The sequence below is a fragment of the Colletes latitarsis genome, chromosome 8, assembly GCF_051014445.1.
Source record: "Colletes latitarsis isolate SP2378_abdomen chromosome 8, iyColLati1, whole genome shotgun sequence".
Classification (NCBI taxonomy): Eukaryota; Metazoa; Arthropoda; class Insecta; order Hymenoptera; family Colletidae; genus Colletes; species Colletes latitarsis.
Genome location: NC_135141.1, coordinates 26675707 through 26695636, shown reverse-complemented (window position 1 = coordinate 26695636; position 19930 = coordinate 26675707). Strand labels below are relative to the sequence as shown.

Here is a 19930-nt window from a genome sequence, read left to right as displayed (position 1 = left end):
GAGGACTTCCGGCGAGGCTCGAAGAAACGAGAGCAAACGAGTCACAGTGAACGATTGTAAAATAAATGGACGACGTAGTTGAAATTTTTTTCTTCTCTTAGCTCCGTACAACCTTCCCCTGATTTTAGAAAATAAATTTACTCTCATCTGTTAAAAATAAGTCCCCAAAACTGGAGGACTTCCGGTTGGAACTCGAAGAATCTTTCGTCGATCGTTAAACGAGTTACCGATTATAAAATAAATGGATGACGGTAGTTGAAATTTTTTTGCAACTTACAATCGTTGATTACTATTATCGAAGATGGAGATTGTTTACGGTTCTCGCGTTTCCATTGCGATGTGGGTCGACGCGTCTCGCGGACGGTATTCTGAAAACGCGTAATGACGATGGCAAAAACCGCGGCAAGAAAGCATCGAGAGAACTCAATTAACGCAAGTTACGTACTCGACGACGCGTAATTGCGCGCAGAAATAGAATCCAACAAAGCTGGGATCGATCGGCGGGAAAGGACACACGAGTCGTGTCTTTTTTTAAACGCATTCCGACGGAGCCTTTTCGAGCAAACGTTTCTCTGCCGTTGTGGTGGGAATTTATAGAGGAAATCTCTAATTGAACGGGCTCGTAAAACCGTTACGAAACCGCGCGCCCGATTGTTCCGCTTCGCGAACCACAGAAAAACACTCGTTTTACTCCTAACTAAATAACGTTATTGTTGCTGACCGTTTAAACACGGCTTCCTGTTCTCGCGAGACATTTCTGCGCTGGGAAAAGTAATTTCCAAAGCTGTAAATACTTTTTTATACGTACCGCGGTTTATATTTGGAAAATACATAAGTAACCGAGGGTCAAAGACACGCTGTTAACGAGTTCCTGATGTATAATTGCGATGGAATATTATTCACAGCGATACGCGTAGTTGCAAGACAAAAAGTCTAGCGAGTAAAAAAGGAAAGAAAAAGCAAATTACGAATTCTAAAACGAAGATTAAGCGCAAGGAGCCCGGAGAGTGTTACATAAAGCGCGAATCGGCCAGCGACTTCCGGTCAAGAAATGTCATAAATACGGAGATAGTACCGTGAACAGAGAAACGCAGACAGATCGAGGTTCAAACGGCGAAACACAATTAGTCGGATGAGCCACGGCGAGATATTAATTAAACGCCTAACGAGCGGATACGGGACCGTTCCAAAGTCGTTACAAAGTAAGATGTAACTGCTTTGATAAACGATTTTTCCGTCTGCCAAGGACGAAGCTATTAGATACCTTTCCGTATTAATTACACTCATCTAGGACAATTTCGCGGAACGCGCTAGCGTAAACGATCGGCACGCATGAATATTTAGCGACCATTAGCCGGCAAAGAAATTCTTTAGACATTATAATTCTCGCTGCACTCGTTTATCGTGCCTTTTTATCGCTGAAACGCGCATGAAAGCTAATGGTCCAAGTCGGCAACTCTGTCGCAAATAACAAATCAAACTTGGTAATGCTCGGTAGACGATAAAAGAACGCTCGATTCGTGTTTTTTGTCGGTTAAGTGCGCCGAGGCGATTATCATCTATTTACTCGAGGGGGGAAATGATTTCTTGTTTCATAACTTGCAGTGAAACACGTCTGTCCGTTTCCAACAAATTTTTGGAAGCCTCTGGTTCCTGTTACGACTATAACAATTGATATTTTTATACGAAACTTTTACAGGAAGTAGTTCAAGAAATGTACTTTCGAAGACATTAAACATATATCAGAAAGTTTCATAGTTACGTCCAAAAAATTCTTGAAAATTGTCTTTGTTAACGTAGATGTGGGTTAACCGTCCTACTTCACTCGTGTTTCTTTCTTTTTAATATCTATGACACACTTTGCAATATTTTTTGTTCTCAATATTCACTATAAAGAAAAACAAGTTTGAGAAAATTGAGGGAAGAGTCGAGTTCGAGTTCGTTCTCCAAAATGGCCGGCCCGCGAAGGGTCGAAGATCGTTTCAGGGGCTCGATAAAGTTTGAAGGAAAGTTGTCGAGCACTTTGGTCAACGTCGAAGCTGAAAAGATCGTCCGCAATCGCGTCTGTTCGAGCAAAAACTGCGACCTTTTCACCCTGCACCTAAAGCAAATCGTATCTCGCGCATTACCGCCTACCAAACGTATCATCTCGCGAGCGGCGCACGTGCATGTCTCGAATACCGTAATCTAGCGCGCGTGCAACCATTGTTTCGCGAGCGTGTAATCTTACCGCGATTTCCATCGTCTGATCGCTGATGATGCCTCGACGCCGTGACATTTTCGCTTCTGCTTACTCGACCACGCGTGACGTTTCTCCGACAACAGAAACACGATTCGAGGGGAACTCGAAACCAGTCCAAGAGAGATGGGGTAACGATTTTCCACGCAAAAATCCGTGCTCGTCGCAAGAGGTTAATAATGCACCGGGGAGCTCTATCGAAAGAAAACGCCATATTCTTCGGAGCAGCTTGGCTCTGGACGCCGTTTGGAATACGCAATCGGTCCCGACAAAAGCCAAGAGAACTCTTTCACCCTCGCGAAACAATGACGCTCCTCGCCAGATGTTTGCGTAATCGTTCCTCGACGACGTTCGAGCATAAATCGGAATCGAGTGATTCCTATTCCGGAGGACGCGATAAGGAGTATAAGCTATGGAATATTTCTGTTTGCTAGTTTGAAAATACGAGGGATTTGATACAAATAATTCCTAAATTTATGCATGATATTGTTGTGTTTCCCTAGAGGGTACATCCAAATTCTTTGTCGAGTGAGAAATTCAGTTATGAAAAAGTAAACACCTATGTAAAATTTGGAAAGAAAGATTTGTCTGAGGAAATATTGTAACGCTCGACGAGGGAATATGTTAATACAAAAGATAGTGTTTTATTTTGAAAAATGGTGATCGTGGTGACTGTCCAGCTACGTCGGAGGATCGAGAGTAACGCGTGGCGGCCATGTTGGTTCCACGCCCCGGGGGAGAGTACCGATTAATGGGATCACCAGCCGCGTAAATAATTCTTTTATTCTCGCTGGTTCATTCATCCGCAAGCTGTACGAGTTCCTCATCTCGACGGTAATTACTATTGTGCTTACGTCTCTTTCTCTCGAGAAGCGTCTCAGCGTGGTGCATTTACAGCGGCAGATTAAACGCATCCGGTTCGACGTGACGCGCCGCTTTTGTGAAAGTGTCGCACGTACACGGTTTTCGTACCCGATCTCTTTCTAGGAATTGTCTCCAGTCTAGTCGAATTATTCCGGAAACGACACTGGGAGAATTCCTCGCCAGATCCTCTCCAACGCGTTGGTACCGAATGTGACCTCACGAGGGGGAGGAAGGCGATACATTGTATTCCAAGAGTATCTGAATTTTTGTGACGCCCTGTAATAGATATCAGGTGATCCAACGGTGCGTTTACTAGCTACACAAATGGCGTCGTGCCAGAATAAATAAAACAGAATTCTATAAAATATTGATACTTTAAGAAATTACTCTCTCAATTTTCTTCACCTTCGAGAAAATTAAAATATATAAGAATTATAAAAATTTGAACTGTAAAGTCTTTGCAATGCAATAAAGTTTGGATCGTTGCATCGACAAGACGAAGGGAGACTTTAACCCGGTAACGAGGGAAGTAATACGCGTAATTCGATCGATCTACCGAAAAATCTAGCGGCTCCAGGAGGACATTCAGTGGCGTGTTCGTCGGGGGGGCGCCCGTCTCCCAACTCTCGGTAATTTAGTACCAGTTACATTTAACGAGCAACGCTGTCGCTTGATTGTCTCAACGAGGCGCCCGGGTCCCCCCGTCGCCCTTTTTCCGCGCTCACCTCGAAAAGAGGGCCAAGCGGAATGGAAAAAGAAAACGGCCCGAGGGCGTCGCGCGAAAGAAAGAGACGCTTCGCGAGGAACGCCACGCGGGAGAGGAGGAGACCCGCCCACAGAGAGCGGATGCTGGGTCGACAGGGTCACCTCTCTGGCAAAATGAATCTTTTATGCCCGGCGTGCTCGCTTTTACTGCGTCCAAGGCAACTCGGGTCTCTCCTTCGCTTCTTTTTCAAGCTGGAACGATCGACCAACGCATGCCAGCCGAGGGATGATCCTTGGTTCACCCTTCGATCGCTATGCACCGATCCATGAACTTTCGACGGATGTTCATCTATTTATCTCGACACAAAAATCGCTTATATTTCAGCGACGAGCTCTACTTTTTAAGAGTGGCACCCGAGAGCCCCTCGAAAGGATTAACCCTTAACGTTAAGTAAAATAATTCAGTCGAGATTGAGAGCCCACTCAAGGGTTAAAATACCACGAGTGTATTTGTTATATTGAATTTGAAAAAACTCGAACACGTGGGGTAGATCGAACCAAAATTCTGGGGGCTTGGTTCAGCAAGCAAAACGAGAGGCATCGTGGAAGAAGCGGTCATCCTCCACGCAAGGGAACATTGATATTAATTCCGCTTTAACGATCACGAAACATCCGTTTAACGAAAGCGATCGTCGCGTGCCACGGAGTCAGCCTGTTATTCAATTTAATGCGTCGGTTTTCGATCGTGTCACTCACGAACCCTGTACTCGATCCACGTCTCGACGGGAATGAAAAAGGGTCTCGAGCTAAAATTACACTCGTGATGGGCAACGATACCTCACCAAAATTAAATACTGGACCTCGAGCATTCGAAAACGCGACGTCGTAAAAATTCATCGATCCAAATACAAAGAGTATAAAACGAGGATCTTTCATAAACTCTTGGTACGAACTCCACTGCAATTCTGCCATTTTCCAAGCGTTTTAAAAAACGATTATCGAACGAACGATAGAAAGACCACCGAATTAAGGGGTTTAATTAGCCAGACGTCAGCCATCTTGGCGAAGACGAGTTATCGCGCGCGAAGCTAAGAACGATCTGTTCGACGATCGCGATAAAAGCGTAGGGGAAAAATAATGAATCGCAAAGGAGAGACTAATGAGGGGCCGCGGAGAATTTCGCGGGCTGGGACGTACGCGATTCCCCGTCACGCGTTCTAAATTTAACCAGACCTAAATTCGACTCGTTCGAAACGAGACAGCGACGAATGCAACGGGCCAGGTTTTCTGACCGACGTCAGAAAAATTGGACGGAGCTGCGCGTTCCCGCGACTATACCACGACGCGTGTTTGTTTTTTCTTCGTCTATTTTCCACCGTTTATTCCCTTTAACAGATTGACTACCACCTCAACCATACATGGGTGACAAGATCAGAAAACAATAGATAGAACTCTTCAATTTTAACGAGCCTCTAAAAGTAAGTTCAACAAGAAATTACGTATAGTTTCCAGTTGTCTGAAAACAAAGTCTCGTTTTCGTGGACAATTTGAGGGGTTGCGTAACTTTTACAAACGATCGGTGTGAGTACGTGCATTTCTTCTTTTAACGATTCGATAGGTATTGAAATGTTATTGCACGAGGAAAGACGACACTACACATATTATTTAAGATACGAAATCGCTGATGAAACAAGCCACTAAAATTTCATTTTTACACACTTTATTCCATTTTCGGTCGTGGAACCTCGATAACTTAAAAAATAAACAGAAGATAACTCGAAACTGCGCAGAAACGCGGTTCGTCTCCGTCGACTGGAATTTGTACGAACCGACTTCTAACAGCGTGGGCCTCGATAAGAGGAATCGTCACCGACTCCGAAACGCTTTTAATGGTCCTTTCGACTTCGATCGCGATAAATTCGAAAAAGATGGATTTTATTGGGAAGATCGTGCGTTGCTCGCGCGGGGTTTTGATCCGAGGGGGGAAACCTTTTTTTAGACAAAGAGATTGGGAACGAGTTTAACAAACTTGAGCTGGTTTCGAGTTACGTAAGCCATCATCGGGGGTCCGCGCATCGCTCGTAGAAGATTACCAGACGCGGCGAGTCGAAATAACTTGGCGTCGCGCCAGCCAACCGGGGGTAAAAGAATATATCGAAGTCAAAGTACCGATTGTTTTCGCCGTCGTCGACGCGTTCCGTCGTTTCGACGATTCGTCGACGTTCGCAGGACGGTCACGTTCACGGCCGTGCGCACGAAACCGGACATGTGGGATTCATAAATTGTCACGAGGCCAGGAAAGCTCGCCACGGATTTCGTGCGAGATGCAGCTCTTTCGTGGGATTCGCTTTTGCTCGAAATTTTTTCTCAACAGGAATATACACGTATTCCTGGAATTTATTTATTAAACTACGGTGAAACGGAATTGAAGCTACAAGGTTTGTTATATTATACGGTATGCACTGGGTTCACAAGTTGCGATCTCCAGACATAGTGGCTTTTTACAAAGTAAAATTAGGGGATCTCTGACGTAGTCTGACGTGATTTTGTAAACTAAATCGGGCAGGCCATTGACGCAGTACTACGTGCATGTGAAAGCCAAGTTCGACAGTCTTGAGACACGGTTCTGTTTGAAATTCGAGGTTGAGAGTTTTCGATATTTTCCAGAAACTGAATCTGGAAGACTCTTAATGCAGACACGACGAAGAGAAAATCATGAACCTAAGGCGTTTTGAAGAGCCGTATAAATAAAATGGCGCGTCGCGGCGGGCGAGGCTCCGTCGTGTCGAAAACGTACGGTTGCATAAGCGAGACTTTTACACTGCAGGTCGTTGGCGGTTGGTGGTTCGCGGGAAAACGTGCATGGACTTGCTGACCAACAAAGTCGAAACGTCGCGGCGGAGGGTGAATAAATTTCGATAGGAGCCACGAGTTGCGCAGATACGCGGAGGCCGCGAGGCATTCTTGGCGACGAAGGACGACGGAGAACCGTTAATTCGACGGGCAGAAATGCCTCGAAGCCAGAACGAGGATCAGGGATACGCCGCGCTTATCGCTGAATCGGGAAAATACCGTAGAAACGACTGGTCACGCTCGATCGCCATTTCTGGATCATCTACGCGCGCCACGAGGCAATCCGTCTTCGTTCGCGTCGTACAAACTATTTCAACGCGAAAGCCAGCAAAATCAACTACTACTTTTCACAGATACCCTCGTCTTTGCCCTTTTAACTCTTAACTTGTTCGAAAGTTTAACACATTCACTGCCCATGACCCGTATACAGGTCATATCGCCATGCTTTTGGATACGCCGCTAAGAGACCGGACAGTGAACGTGTTAACATCGATCCTTAGAGATAATATTTCTCAAAAGTGAACTATTATACAACGGTGCACGTTTCATAGCAACACTGTGCACCGCCAGCTAACACTTCGTGTTATGCAATTGCTTGCACACCTGCATTCTAGCAGTTCCAAATTAAATCGAGATTTCATAAAAGTGAAATATTCGTTACTCAGTATATAAAGAATATGGGATCTCCAGTATCGATGTTACCTATGAAAATTAGATGTATTTACAGTTAATAGGAGTAATTGTGTTTCGTAATTTTTGGCGCGATTGTTTACCTTATTGTGAAGGCCCGAGAAGAAAGTACGCCGGGGCGCAGAGTACGACGACATGTTGATTTTGTTGACGACCATTGTCATGGCAGCACCGAAGCTCACTCCCCCGTTCGATCGGTTTCTCTGTTAATCTCTCTGTTCAATCGGCACGCAACCCTTCGCTCCGTGCCAGCGTCGACGGTACCTCGCACATTCGTACAGTCCGCGTAACTCGACAACTTTAGCTCCACTGTTTTCTTCCCTGGCATGCACGCGCGACTCCCAACCCGCGACTGTTCATGCTTTCACATTCCTCGGGGGAAAAGAAACGAGAGTGTCACTGTACTTCGAATCGAATCGTCCGGACGAAATCCTTTGCTCGACACTGATCAAATATTACGTGCACAGCTACTGGACTCGAGGGGAACTCACTTTGAGAAACGTATGATAATAGAGAGGCTCGTTAGGCGACCAGAAAACTAAAAACGAGAACATAACAACCAATCGAAGGTACGCGCGAACACTGACGGCGGCGCGCGACGCGTCCAGATATATACCCTCCCTACCTCCACGCGCAGTGACCAATCAGCGAGCGGGCAGTTCGCGCGGCGGCTCGGCGCGTAGATACGAAAAGTGGTGGCGCGGCCGCTGGCGCGTCAGTGTCGCCGTGACCTTCGAACTCGGAGGGCTGTGTCTAGCGTGATCGCGAGAAGGGATAGAGTGTCGATCATTGGAGATTGTCGAATCGAAACGAAGCGAAAAGCACGGTGGTAGGGCACCGGAGGCTGGATGTACGCGAACGACAAGTTTGATCGACCATTGGGCGCCATGGACGACCCCCCCTATACCAAACATTTCAAATTGGCAGCGATTTTTCTTGGTGGTACCATTCCTGACCTACGCCTGTCACGGGAAACGATGTTGACAGGCTATAGAAACTCCAATTTATATTTGTACGAGTAACGAATAAAAACGATTCCATCTATTATTTGTGTAAAAGATTTTGTCCGTCCCTGGTTCCTCTTCCATTTAAAATATCGCCCGTAAGACGTGCTAATTTGCCTGAAACCACGTCTCGCGTCGCTCGTTGGAAAAATCCATGTAAAACGAATCCTAAAACGTTTCAATAGCTGGTTTTTAACACCTTGCAGGTTGCATAAGCGTGGCTTTTTTGGCACATTTTAAGAGCCGGACGCGTAAATTCCGCCGCGTTACCGAGCGGCGTATAAATATGCCGTACGTGTCAGCATCAACATTTGTATTACATTTTATTCGCCTTTGTGTAATTATTTAATCGCGTTACGTCAGTCTGAAATGTACGAGCAAAAAGTAACGTTCGTTCTCGGAAAACCTTCGTCGGTCTAATTCCACAATCGCCAAATTTCGCGTGGAAAATAATAGTCTATTTAAAAGATGCAGCATCTCGTGCGTGGAACTAAACAAAAAATAACTTTCGGAGCGATCGACTATTTAATTGTAAGGTGTTACTTTTCGAACAGAGTCTATTATTTGCTCGAGACCCAGATCTATTAACGAGCAGAAATAAACCTAATTTGCGATTCAGTTTCTACCAAAAGGACCGTCGATGGCTACGCGACGAATCAACGACGATATTCCGTGCGGTCCACATCCAGGAAGCTGCGATCATACGCAGGAAAAACGTACGGTTTGTCGCTCGAAAGCTTCAGGGTGCAATTAGAAAAATTTACATGAAAACGACGGTTTCGCCCATGAATATTTCCATCTCGTTACGAATCGCGTAATGAAAACTGCGAGTCGCGGAGTAGATCCGTCACCTTGCCAACAGCGATTCTGGCCGTTGGTTCTCGATGATTAACCGCAACTTCCACGACCAGGCGTGTAATTTTCCGTGGCAACGGTATGCAAACGAACGTCTCCGGGACCTAAAACGGCCCTATTATAGGAACCATTTTCTATTTGCAAACGAAGCGATAGCAACAAAAATTCCGTTGCTCGCGGGTGTTTTGTTGCACCTTTGACACGGCTTTCGAACGATATCATTAAAACGGAATTAGAATACACCCACGATAGCAAAAATATTTTTTTCATCTCCATTTCGAACGTTCGCGAAGTATTAAATCAGCTAGCGACGAATTAGAAAAGTTGTTTTCATTTATTTTGTTTACGGTCACCCTCGCAAACGAGGGCGAACTTTGACTCTGTAAATCAGCGGCAGGCGTCGCGGCGTCAGGGGCAGCATCGCGTTCAGCCGCATCCCGACGCCATTAATTTCGCCGGGAGCACGATGATGGAGCCCCGGTTCCTATTTGCGACTACGCGAAAAGAAAACGACCGCTTAGGAGAGGCGGAATCGTAGAAAGGAAAAGAAACGAGGGTACGCGAACAGGCATCGGCGACGCGGAGTCGCGTGTAAATTTATCTCTACGAACTGCACGCGCCTTTCTTCGGTAAACGAACTTTCCGACTCCAACGTTGTTCGCCGAACGTTCAGAAATTCGCGACAGTTATTTAGTCGATTTTTCAGCCGGACTCTTCCTATATCCCTTGGAAACGCTAAAATTGCACGCTGCGAGCGATCGTCGATTATCGATCATTTTCGCGCGTCGGAGAAAAACGATCTTGATCGTTGCGTCGACGGAAATGGCGGGAACAAAGCGGAAAGAAGACGAAACGATCGTTAATGGCTCGTAATGGCGACAGACGTGAATTGCCCCGGCGTAACTGTAATTTGCGCCTTTTTTCTACCCCCCCCCCTATCCCTCCTCGCCTCTATCGACTGTTTACTTATGTAATGCTTGTGCAATAATTACCGATGTTTAAGCAATTGACCGCCTCCGGCGTTATTGAAAAAGAAAAAAAAGAAGGAACGTTTCGACCACTTAAGCGACTTTAATTGGACTCCGAGATGCGTAGATAAACAATAAATATTTAGCAACCGCTTCGTTGGTCGCCGTTAAATTATTTGTAATTGTCTCTGGATGCGAAGTGTATTTGGAAAAATCATTCTGTAGTTTCCGTAAATGTATCAAGCGTTGAGATAATAAGTAATCGTTGGGTATTAATTACACGCTCAGCTGGTCCCGTTTCTCCAAGTTTCTTTTCCAAGCTACTCGGGAGTCCGGGTCGCGCCCAAAATATAAATCGAAATGGCCGATCCGGAGGGAAGATTTAGCCCAGTCGGGTGACTAACGTCCCCGTTAATGATTCAATTGTTCGGACCACTTGGCGAAATTTAGTCACCGCGACGACGGAAGATCGGTTCTCTTCGTTTCTCTCGAGGAGAGATCGCGTGCCGTTCCAGGCGCGAACTTCTCGCGTCGGTCGCGTGACAAATTACCTCGTTAATTCGATGAACGATTCAATTGGTTTGCTTCGGTCGCGGCTGGTTTTCTCCTAATCTCGGCACACCGACTGCCCGCAATCGCGGCTGCCTTTCGAATAAATCGTTTACCTTCGAGTCAATACGGCGCGACGTCTTCGCCATTGGTACGCGTCTCGAGAAACGTTTGAATCTCGACCAACGATCCGCGGGCAACAAGATTGATGTGCCCGCGAGACCGGAAGCGCTCGAGAAGCCTCGTTTCCCGCCGAGGACAGTGGAATATCGTGCACGCCGATCGAGGGGCACGCTTTGTTTTTCGAGCTTTGGCAAGCGTGTTCCCGAACTGGCCGATCGCGATAAAAAAAATTGGCAAACTGGCAGGTGCGTAATACAACCTCTAGAACCCGGCTGGAATGTCGCCAAAGTTACGCAAACGCGTCGCCAGCGACAGCGAATATTCAAGTATGATTCGGCCCTGCCAAACCGCGCGAAGAATGGAATCTCGACGAACGGAAAACGCGAACGCGAGCCTTTTCTACGCGGAAAACAACAGGAAGAACGTACTGAGAAACAACCGTAAACTATCTTTTTATCTTTTATATGGAATGGAAACAATTAACCTATTCTGTACAACGAGACTAAGAAGAATAAAAAATAGTTAATATGTAATTTCTAGAGTCGGTCCTAGAAATCCTTTCACGCTAAGCTATACATTCCTGCGAACGTGTCCGCCATGTCCACGTCCACTTCCTCTTCCTCTTCCTCCTCTTCCTCGCCTTCTTCTTCCTCCTCAGCCTCCACTCCGTAATCTCTATAGTCGTCCAAAAGCTCCAAGAACGTGTCCTCCGCGTCCTCGGGGAAGTACTCCTCGATCATCGCTTGAGCCTCTTCGTCGATCTCGGTGACAAAATAGGGCTGGATGCTCGCGAACGTCAGGAAAACTTCTTCGCTGATCCTTCGAAGGATCACCACGAATATCTCGCCGCCAGTTTTATACCGAACCTTCGCCAACAGTTACCATTTATCCTCCGATATCCACGGAATAATTCATTGCACGATGCGAGGTCAAGAAAAAAAGTGTACTTTTTTTGGTAGCAACAAAAATGTTGGACGAAGGGGAAAATTTTGATCGATAACATTTTACACAAACTTCGTTCTTAATGATTTTAATTATTCCAAAGAAAGTATATCTCTCTGTATGGATGATTTCGTGATAAAATTTATGCGATAGAGGGTTAAGGACCTTTTTCTCGAAATCCTCCGGACAGGAGACGATTCGTCTGGCGAAGGGTGGTTTGTCGAACTCGAACGCTCCAAAATACTCGATGGCGTCGGGGAACTGTGCGCAGGCGTCGCGGACGTCGGCGAATTTCGAGTAATAGTACTTGAAGGCGCAGTATGGCGGTGGTGGTACAGGTTCCTCGTAAGGGTGCACCATTTCCATATAGTGGAAGAAAAGGGTCTGGTACACGTGCACCTTGCTTCTCGCCTAAGCTCCAAAAATAATACGAATTTTCCATGCAACGATCCTATAGTCTATGCTTTCAACGATTCGAGGAAAGTCCAGAAAATTAAATTTTGAAAACTGAACATTCTCGATCCCCCCCCAAGAATCAGCGTGACATCGCGAAAAGCCTGCGTCGGAAGCGTTGCATCACGTTTGTTTCGCAATGCTTGAAACGCTGGCTGGCATTGCGACTCTTGGAAAGATATTCCAGCGTTGCAATATTCCGCACCGTCGATGCAATACCTGAGGAGGAACCCAAATGGCGGGATCGACGCGGGGAAAGTCTTCCTCGTCCTCGGGATCTGGTTCGTAAACGCGCACGTGTCTCTCCATGTACGACTCTTCGTTGCCATAGGTGATGGGAGTCTCGTGAAGCAACGGATTCCTGTTAGTAATCAGATGTATCAAATAGTTCTCGACGTCGTTGATCGCCCTGGTAGGACACTTGAACCCTTTAGGGCACTCCACCGGGTAGGGTACCGGCCAATCAGGGTGAGGTCGTCTACCCTTCAACCTCATCGCTAACGTCCTACCAGCAGTTAATCCTAAGAAAGAACAATCGAGGTTTAACCCTTGAGTGGACTGTGAATCTCAACTGAATTATTTTACTTAATGTTGATTTCTACCAAACTGGTGAATGGAAATCAACTTTAGAGCATTCGAAAAATAGTAAACTAATTAAACTTGTGGAGGGAGCCAATAATCCATTTAAGGGTTAAACAGGATGATAATCGACAGAAAAGGACAGGAGGGTTGAAAGATCGAATGGACCTGCGAGCAGTTCTTTTGTAATGTCGACGTTGCTCTCGACAAACATATCTTGGATTATCTCTTCCGTGAAGTACAGCCGTTGCTCCTCGAGGACGTCGAAGTTCTGTTTGAAGAGGACGGTCGTCAGGTCGATGTACGGAGGGCTCTGGTACTTGTCCCTGTACCTGCCCTCCTCGTCCGTGAAGATCCAGGGATAGAAAACGAGGGCAGTCTCTTCGGAGAGCTCGAACATCATCTGCGCCAGGAACCTCTCGTACTTCTCTTTCTTCTCTGCCTCCTCCTTGGCGAGCTTCCTTTCCTCGATCGCTTTTCTTGTTTCACAATTTTGCAATCAGCGTCGAGAGTATCGTTTTTCTATACACTGGGCGTTCGGCATCATAAGGCAAAATTTTAATGGGATTTGAAATTTGTTAATTTTGTCGAAAAATTTTTCCACTTTCCTGAATTTTTTTTTTTTTGAAAATACGTAGAATTTCGTGGGTATGTGTATTCACCAAAAGTGATTGTAATTGACCCTCGGAATCGAAAATAATTTTTTCAGAACGATTTGAAACACATGAAATTCCAGGAGAATCGTTCATTCATGGTCAGACATTACATTTTCGGTAAGGAATTTTTTTCTCGAAAGTGGATAGGATTTCGGGGGTATGTGTATTGACAAAAAATAATTATAATTAACCCCCAGGGCCGAAAATAATTTTTCTAAAGCGATTTGAAATTTTTTTTTCGCCGAAAAATTTAGGTACCTGTCGATTTTTTTCGTAGGTTTTATATTGTTTCAGAAAGCTCCTCAAAAATTAATTCGTACCTCGACATCCACGAGGGATTTACTACAAACAATTCCTACAAAATTGTTCCCTGGGGTGGCCGAACACCCTGCATATAATTGAATTCCTCTCGAAGTCCACGATTACGATAGGATGTACCTGATGGCCTCCTCCTGCTGCCACTGAACTTCCTCTTCCGGGGTACGAGTGCTCGGACTCATGCTCATTTCTGGCTCCCCATCCTGTTGCACTCTTCGGATCTCCTTCAACAGCAGCTTCCTCAAATTAGGATAGTTCGCCCCGAACATCAGGTTCACCATTTTCCCGTCCTGGATGAACATCCACACGGGTTCGCTCCTCCCTCGAAACCTCTCGAGATCGGCAATGCGGTCGTTCTTGACGATCGCGTAGTCGATCGCCTCGCCACCAATCTCCATCTTGATTTTCCTCAGGGTGCTCACCATGGCGATGCAGGGACCGCACCACTCGGAGTACACGTCCGCCAGGATCAAACCCTTGCGTTCCAACAGCTCCGTCCACTCCTCGTCTGTCTCCACCGGGACCTGGAGGGCCCTCTGCTGCTCCTTCTTTCGCGATCTTGCCATTTTGGAAATCGTAACCTCTTTGAACGCACGTTATCGTGAACATCGTTCGATGCTAGTTTCAGGATCGTTGGGATTTCTCGTTCGTTCACTCATTGTTAGAATAACACAAAGTTCCCATATCGATTTTAAACATTTACGTCGCATGAGTGACTATGTACGAGTCGGGTCTTCGATTTGGACGAATTTCAGCATTGTGGGTCGTCGTTCGCCTTCGTCGCGAGAGATGGTTCTCCGGGCGTATTTCCATCGCTGACGACGGATGCAAACGACGGTGGCAAAGCTTAATGGCGCGAGATATATCTCCGGGTCCCGCGGCCCAGCGCGCGTAAAGGAGAGGTCGTGTGTTTCTCTTATCCTGCGAACCTGAGAAGGGAAGCGCGGAGAGATCGAGGCCGACGATAGCGTCGCCGACGATTCCAGCTTGTCGTCGCTTAGACGATCCTCCCCCGTTTAGTCTTACGACCCCAATTTGTGTCTAGCCGCGATAATTGGTCCGTTCGAGATCGTCGGGCAAACATCATGTTACAAGAGTCTAGCGAGCCTAAACTCGCGTGGGGAAGCCGCAAACTCAGGATTAGCAAGACGTGAGATATTCTTGGCGCGTGTAGATTATATTTTATAGTATCGAAAGGAACTCCGATGATGCAAAACGGAAGTTTCTTTTCGATATTTGTGTTCGATATACGTTTTTAAGTATTCCTCATGTAGGCAACCATATCCTGTAGCTGTTATATTGTCTGCCATGGGGCTTATAGAGAGAAACAGTCGTGTGGGCCTGGATAGCTCAATGGCTAGAGCAGTCGAGTGCTGAACGGAAGATCCGAGTTTGTATTTTCTCCTATCCTCGTATACTAATAAATGCATTTTCTAGTCGATATCCTAAGTAGCCTTGAAGGAGATCCAGAGAATCCAAGACAAGTGTATTCTTATACACGTTTCATTAATAAAGCATAGTTTTATAGTCGATCCAAATTCAAAACATCCACGAAAGTGTTTCCCATTCGCCCGACCGATTTCAACGGGATAAAGCGGTTCGAAACCGCGCGGAAAAATCCGAGAATAGCTCGAAAACGTTTCCAAAACGACCGCGGAGGGCTCCGTGGCGTTTCCAGAACAGCGAAAAAGCAAAACAACCCCCAAAAGTTGTTCGCGAACGGTCACAAAGCGTTTCTCGGTGTGAATCACACCGGGCGTTGCCGATGTCGAGCATATTTTTTTCCCTTCCCCGTAACTTTGTCCAGAAGTCACCGCGAACGCTTCCCACGTAGACGGAGGATCGAGGATCGAGGATCGAGCGACATGCAGGCGTCGATCGCGTGAATCGCGACGCGATGATTCAAGTGGGTCGATCGACGGGAAGAATTATTCATTTCGCGTTCAGAAATAAACCGTGTTTCTCGGCAAGTACGAGATCCTGTTTGGGCGACGTTGTTCGCGGAAGGGAACGAACGTTAGACCGGATGGGACGTATCGCGACAGACGATCGCGCGCCAGAAATTAACCGCAATTATTTTTACGCTCGATGCCGTTATTTATCGTAATTTATTTACTTATTTGTTTGACGGGTAAACACCCTTTATGAAAAGGTGAAAGAAAGAGCACAATTACATGTAACTTACACAGAAGATACATCGATCTCTATCTACCTAAATACGCAAAAGAGACTACGAATATTCAGATATTCAATTTCTAGCTGAATCATTAATGGCTAGTAATGTTTTCTTTCGGATGGAAAAGTTCGTAGAAAGGGGTTCGACTCGCTTACGAAAGTAGGAAGTGAACGTCGAATTTCGTCGCGATAAGCAATCGGTGCGAACTCGTATGAACCCAGAAGTATGTACGTTTCGCGTTGTTGCAAATTCCGAGTTCCTCCTGAATTAGTCAGCATTTCGATTACAAAATCGGTGTTTGTACACGTGGCCTTCCACCGACTGTTCCATTTTGACTTCGAACGAAACGTCGAGCGCTGAAATTCGTATCCGTTGTTTCGTAATAAAATTTACTACTGGAACGAGGCGTGCGAAACTCCGGGTAACATAAAGGGGTTAACAGTTTCAATCTCCACTCGACTCACCGTCGGCGAAGGTTCAACGAAATAATCACGCTCGCCAATCAGTTTACGGCCGTTCCACAAAGGAATTCCTCTCTCTCTCATCCCTGTCGTCGCGTCGAAAACAAGATCGTTGTCGCGACAAGGTAATTATCTCATCGCGAAAAGACGCGGTTACGCGCATCGACCTTAATTACTTCGCGGAATTTTCCTCCCGCCCCTCGCGGGGCACCGTTGAATTCGTCCGCGCCCATAAACAGCAATCAGCGTCTCGTCAGATTATGTCTATCGTTTTCCACGATTCCACAGTCACCTCGAACGTTAAACGCGCTCGAAAACAAACGGTCTAGGCGACACCCTAATTATCCCGCGCCAAGAACCATTGTTAACCCCGACGTTGACCCCTGAACCGGTCTTCCATTTTATTTCAACGAACGCGAGCGGGGGTGGCTGATCAGTGTCGATCTTCGTTAGTGAATATTAACACGTTCACTGTCCATGACGTTTAGCAGAATTTGTAATTTAACCAACTCGCTTGGCGACTTAAATTTTATTAATTTATCCTCTGATAATTTTAAGGCGGATTTGAATATTTAGTTGCAACATCGTAGTTTCCTTTTGCATATTTAGGTGGATAGAGGTACACGCAATTGTGTTCTTTCTTTCTTCACTTTTGCATAAAGGGTGTTTACCCGTTAAACAAGTAAATAAATAAAAAAGAGGAATGTTTCCAGGCCCGGATACGCGTCGGCTGGTCGCAAAGAGGACGCGAGCCGCGCCGATGCCGGAGCTATAAAGACAAATAGTGGCGAAACGAGCCCAACGAGGCCTAATGACGCGTATTTGCATCGGTCATTAAGACGGCCGAGAAACTACGGTCGCAGGACGGCCAGCAATTCCGCCGTCGGCTGGACAAAAGGACACACGCCGCTAAAGTGACGCTTATCGCGGCTCGTGAAAGCACGTTTTCTTGCGTAACGCGTTCGCCACTTCTGGTTTCGCTTTTTTTTTTTCTCTCCACCGTGGCAACCCCGTTTCCAGCCACCGCCGGCCACCCTGATGGCTTCGCTGATCCAGAGTGCCTTTTTGCGATCCACGCTCGTAAATGTTCGCTAATTGCATCTCACGATGCCGGAGGATCGTCACGCTCTGGACCGGAATCTTCCTAGTTTAGAGATAATACAGGCTTTCCCAACGAGATATCGAACTTTGAATTTGCTACGAAGGATAATCTGACGTTGGAAAGACGAAATTCCAGGGAGGATAGAAGCGTTTGTTCGATAACCTGAACGGTGTTTAGTTTGAGCCGACCAAGAGTGGAATTTAAATTGTTTGGTCCATTTGGAAAAGCGTTTAATCGAACGAGGGTGTCGACGAGGAGAACGTCGATTACGATTTTGCATCGATTCCGGACGCGTCGCGGTGTCACTTGGTCGGCCAGTCGCAATTAATGTCACGTTCCTGGAACCGACGAGGGCATTAATTCTATTCGCGACGGAAAAATCGCCGCGAATCGATTTCGCGACACCGAGCCGGCTCTCGCGGACCTTCGCCGACCGCCCACCGGCTATACGGGATCGTAAAACTTAGCGGAATCGTGGCGTGATTCATTATTAACGCTGTTATTTCATAGCGCTGGAAGGAGTATGCGCGTATATCTTCGCTACGAGTTTCTGGAAAACGTCGTTCGCTTTGGATATCGTTTCTTCGAATAATTCGCGCAAGAATAGAAACGCCACGCTGTTACGACGTTATTTTTATTTCACCGTTAATGCAACCTACCATTTTAATTTTCGTATTATTCTATCTAAATGAACGTTCGAGGAATTTAACGGCACTTTGTACGACGTCTGTCTTTCGCGCTTCAGGGAAACCAGGACGAGCGTTATTTCGAGCTTTCGGTTTTCGATCTTCGATCTATTTTCCCTCGTGGACGAGACGAAAGGGAGAAAAACAAGCACTGGCGAGGCGTACGCGTACGCGGCAGTTGTCAAATCACGAGAACCGACTGGCACCGCGATACCTTTTGATCCGATTCTCGAATTCCAACCGGCTGGCCCACCCAATTCTGTCGATCTCCGGCGTCTCGCGACGACTATGCGGGAAACGACGCCATTAACACCGTTGTAAAATATTTAAACGCTTAAGCGTCGACGATTTACCAGGTTTTCCTGGCAACGGAGCAGGATCGTAAGTGGAACAAGCTCGGTTCCGAGAACTACGAAAACGGACCTGTTAAAACACCTGTGAGAACGTCGCGTCTTGGCTAGCCTCTCCAACTTTCGAGATCCTTGGAAGATTTCACTGGCAATTATATATTTTAACTCGACAAACTGACTAAATACGGGTCTAAAAATGTTTACGCGATTCAAATTCGTTGCTAGTCTCTTACTAATTTCATACGTTAATCGATACATTAAACAGTAATTTTCTACGTGAATTTTACTTTTTAATTTGTTCGTTACGCGTTTGGTGGGCTCTGTTTTGGATTTCTAGCGCTGTGAGACTGCACGCGAAATCAGAGATGGCGCTCGATGTGTTATGAAAAACGTTGAATGCATTTTTATCTTTCGAACCGCACCTCCGGAGCGAGGAGGCCATTTTCTTTCCGTCGCTCGAAACCAGCCGGGGGATTCCAAGTAACCGAAGCTGGGACTTTCCTCGTTTCTCCGAGTAAGTACAGCAAATCGTGTCACGCGTGCATCGCACGATAATCGCGACGGGTGAGTCATACGCGCTTTCGATTAGGCCCTCCCTGCGGACGAGCGTCGTACCACGATTATTAATGCGTTTCGTTCGTGGCAGGACAACTTGCTACCCAAGAACACCCATTAACCTATTCTTCCATCGTCCAAACAGCACACTGGATCCCCCTTCTTCCATCAAACCAGACGGAAAATTAAAATATTCAAGTATTATTCAGAATAGACTTATTCGGAATTTATTTTTTATATCGGGAATAAAATAAACAGAAGTTCGTTTTGGTACAAACTAAAGAGTATATTACAACTGTATTATAAAAACGGAAGAACGTAGAATTATAATTGATAAAATTAACCGAAAAGAACAACTTGGACCATTCTATGTGGAATCTCTTCATCCAGATGTGGTAAATACGCAAGGTCTCCTTTATAATAACTCGAAAAATAAAACAGGAAGAATGAAGAAAATCCACGAAACAAAATACAAATTAATCAAACTCCTCTATTTTTTCTCCTAAATTTAACAATTTTATCGAAGGAATCGAAGCATTCATCGCGACGAACTGTGGTGCTCGCGCTATTTTTTTTCGAATGATCGAGGAATATCGTCGGGAAATGGTCGTCCGTCGCGTAGCGCGGGGCGATCGAGAGTATTCTTTTTGCTGGTCCGTTTTCATCGCGCGATCGTAATTACGTTGGAATCACCTCGGGATCGCAGCCCACGCGCGGCGACCGAGCGACGCCGGTGGCTCGTTACAAAAGGGAAGATAAGCGAGCCACGCAGGATCGTGTTTTTAATCGTAGCGTGTTACGG

The 19930-nt window shown here is 46.1% G+C and overlaps 2 protein-coding genes across 5 annotated transcripts in view; both read right to left on the bottom strand.

Annotated features, from left to right (window-relative positions):
- Positions 1-19930, bottom strand: part of Sarm (sterile alpha and armadillo motif) — a 106474-nt gene that overhangs the window by 44521 nt on the left and 42023 nt on the right. The window contains exon 1 of one of the 4 annotated variants that reach the window (XM_076770792.1): positions 7435-7921. The exons of the other annotated variants lie outside the window; for them this stretch is intronic. Coding sequence (XP_076626907.1) covers positions 7435-7515 — 81 coding nt within the window. The 5' untranslated portion in view covers positions 7516-7921. Of the gene's footprint in view, positions 1-7434; positions 7922-19930 lie in introns of those variants that run through there. 4 annotated transcript variants of the gene reach the window in all.
- LOC143344499 (uncharacterized) lies at positions 11411-14381 on the bottom strand. The gene is made up of 5 exons (XM_076770612.1): positions 13919-14381; positions 12993-13303; positions 12465-12766; positions 11958-12203; positions 11411-11716 (listed from the first exon to the last, which is right to left on the bottom strand). The coding sequence occupies exons 1-5, from the start codon at positions 14362-14364 to the stop codon at positions 11411-11413; spliced, it is 1611 nt and encodes a 536-aa protein (XP_076626727.1). The 5' UTR covers positions 14365-14381.

What these genes read in the sequence shown, in the direction of transcription:
- LOC143344499 (XM_076770612.1), bottom strand. Translation starts at nt 14,364, where the DNA reads ATGGCAAGATCGCGAAAGAAGGAGCAGCAGAGGGCCCTCCAGGTCCCG. An exon ending in TACAAAAGAACTGCTCGCAG is followed by an intron (nt 12,767 to 12,992) that starts GTCCATTCGATC and finishes GTTCTTTCTTAG; the next exon opens with GATTAACTGCTGGTAGGACG. An exon ending in CCATTTGGGTTCCTCCTCAG is followed by an intron (nt 12,204 to 12,464) that starts GTATTGCATCGA and finishes TTTGGAGCTTAG; the next exon opens with GCGAGAAGCAAGGTGCACGT.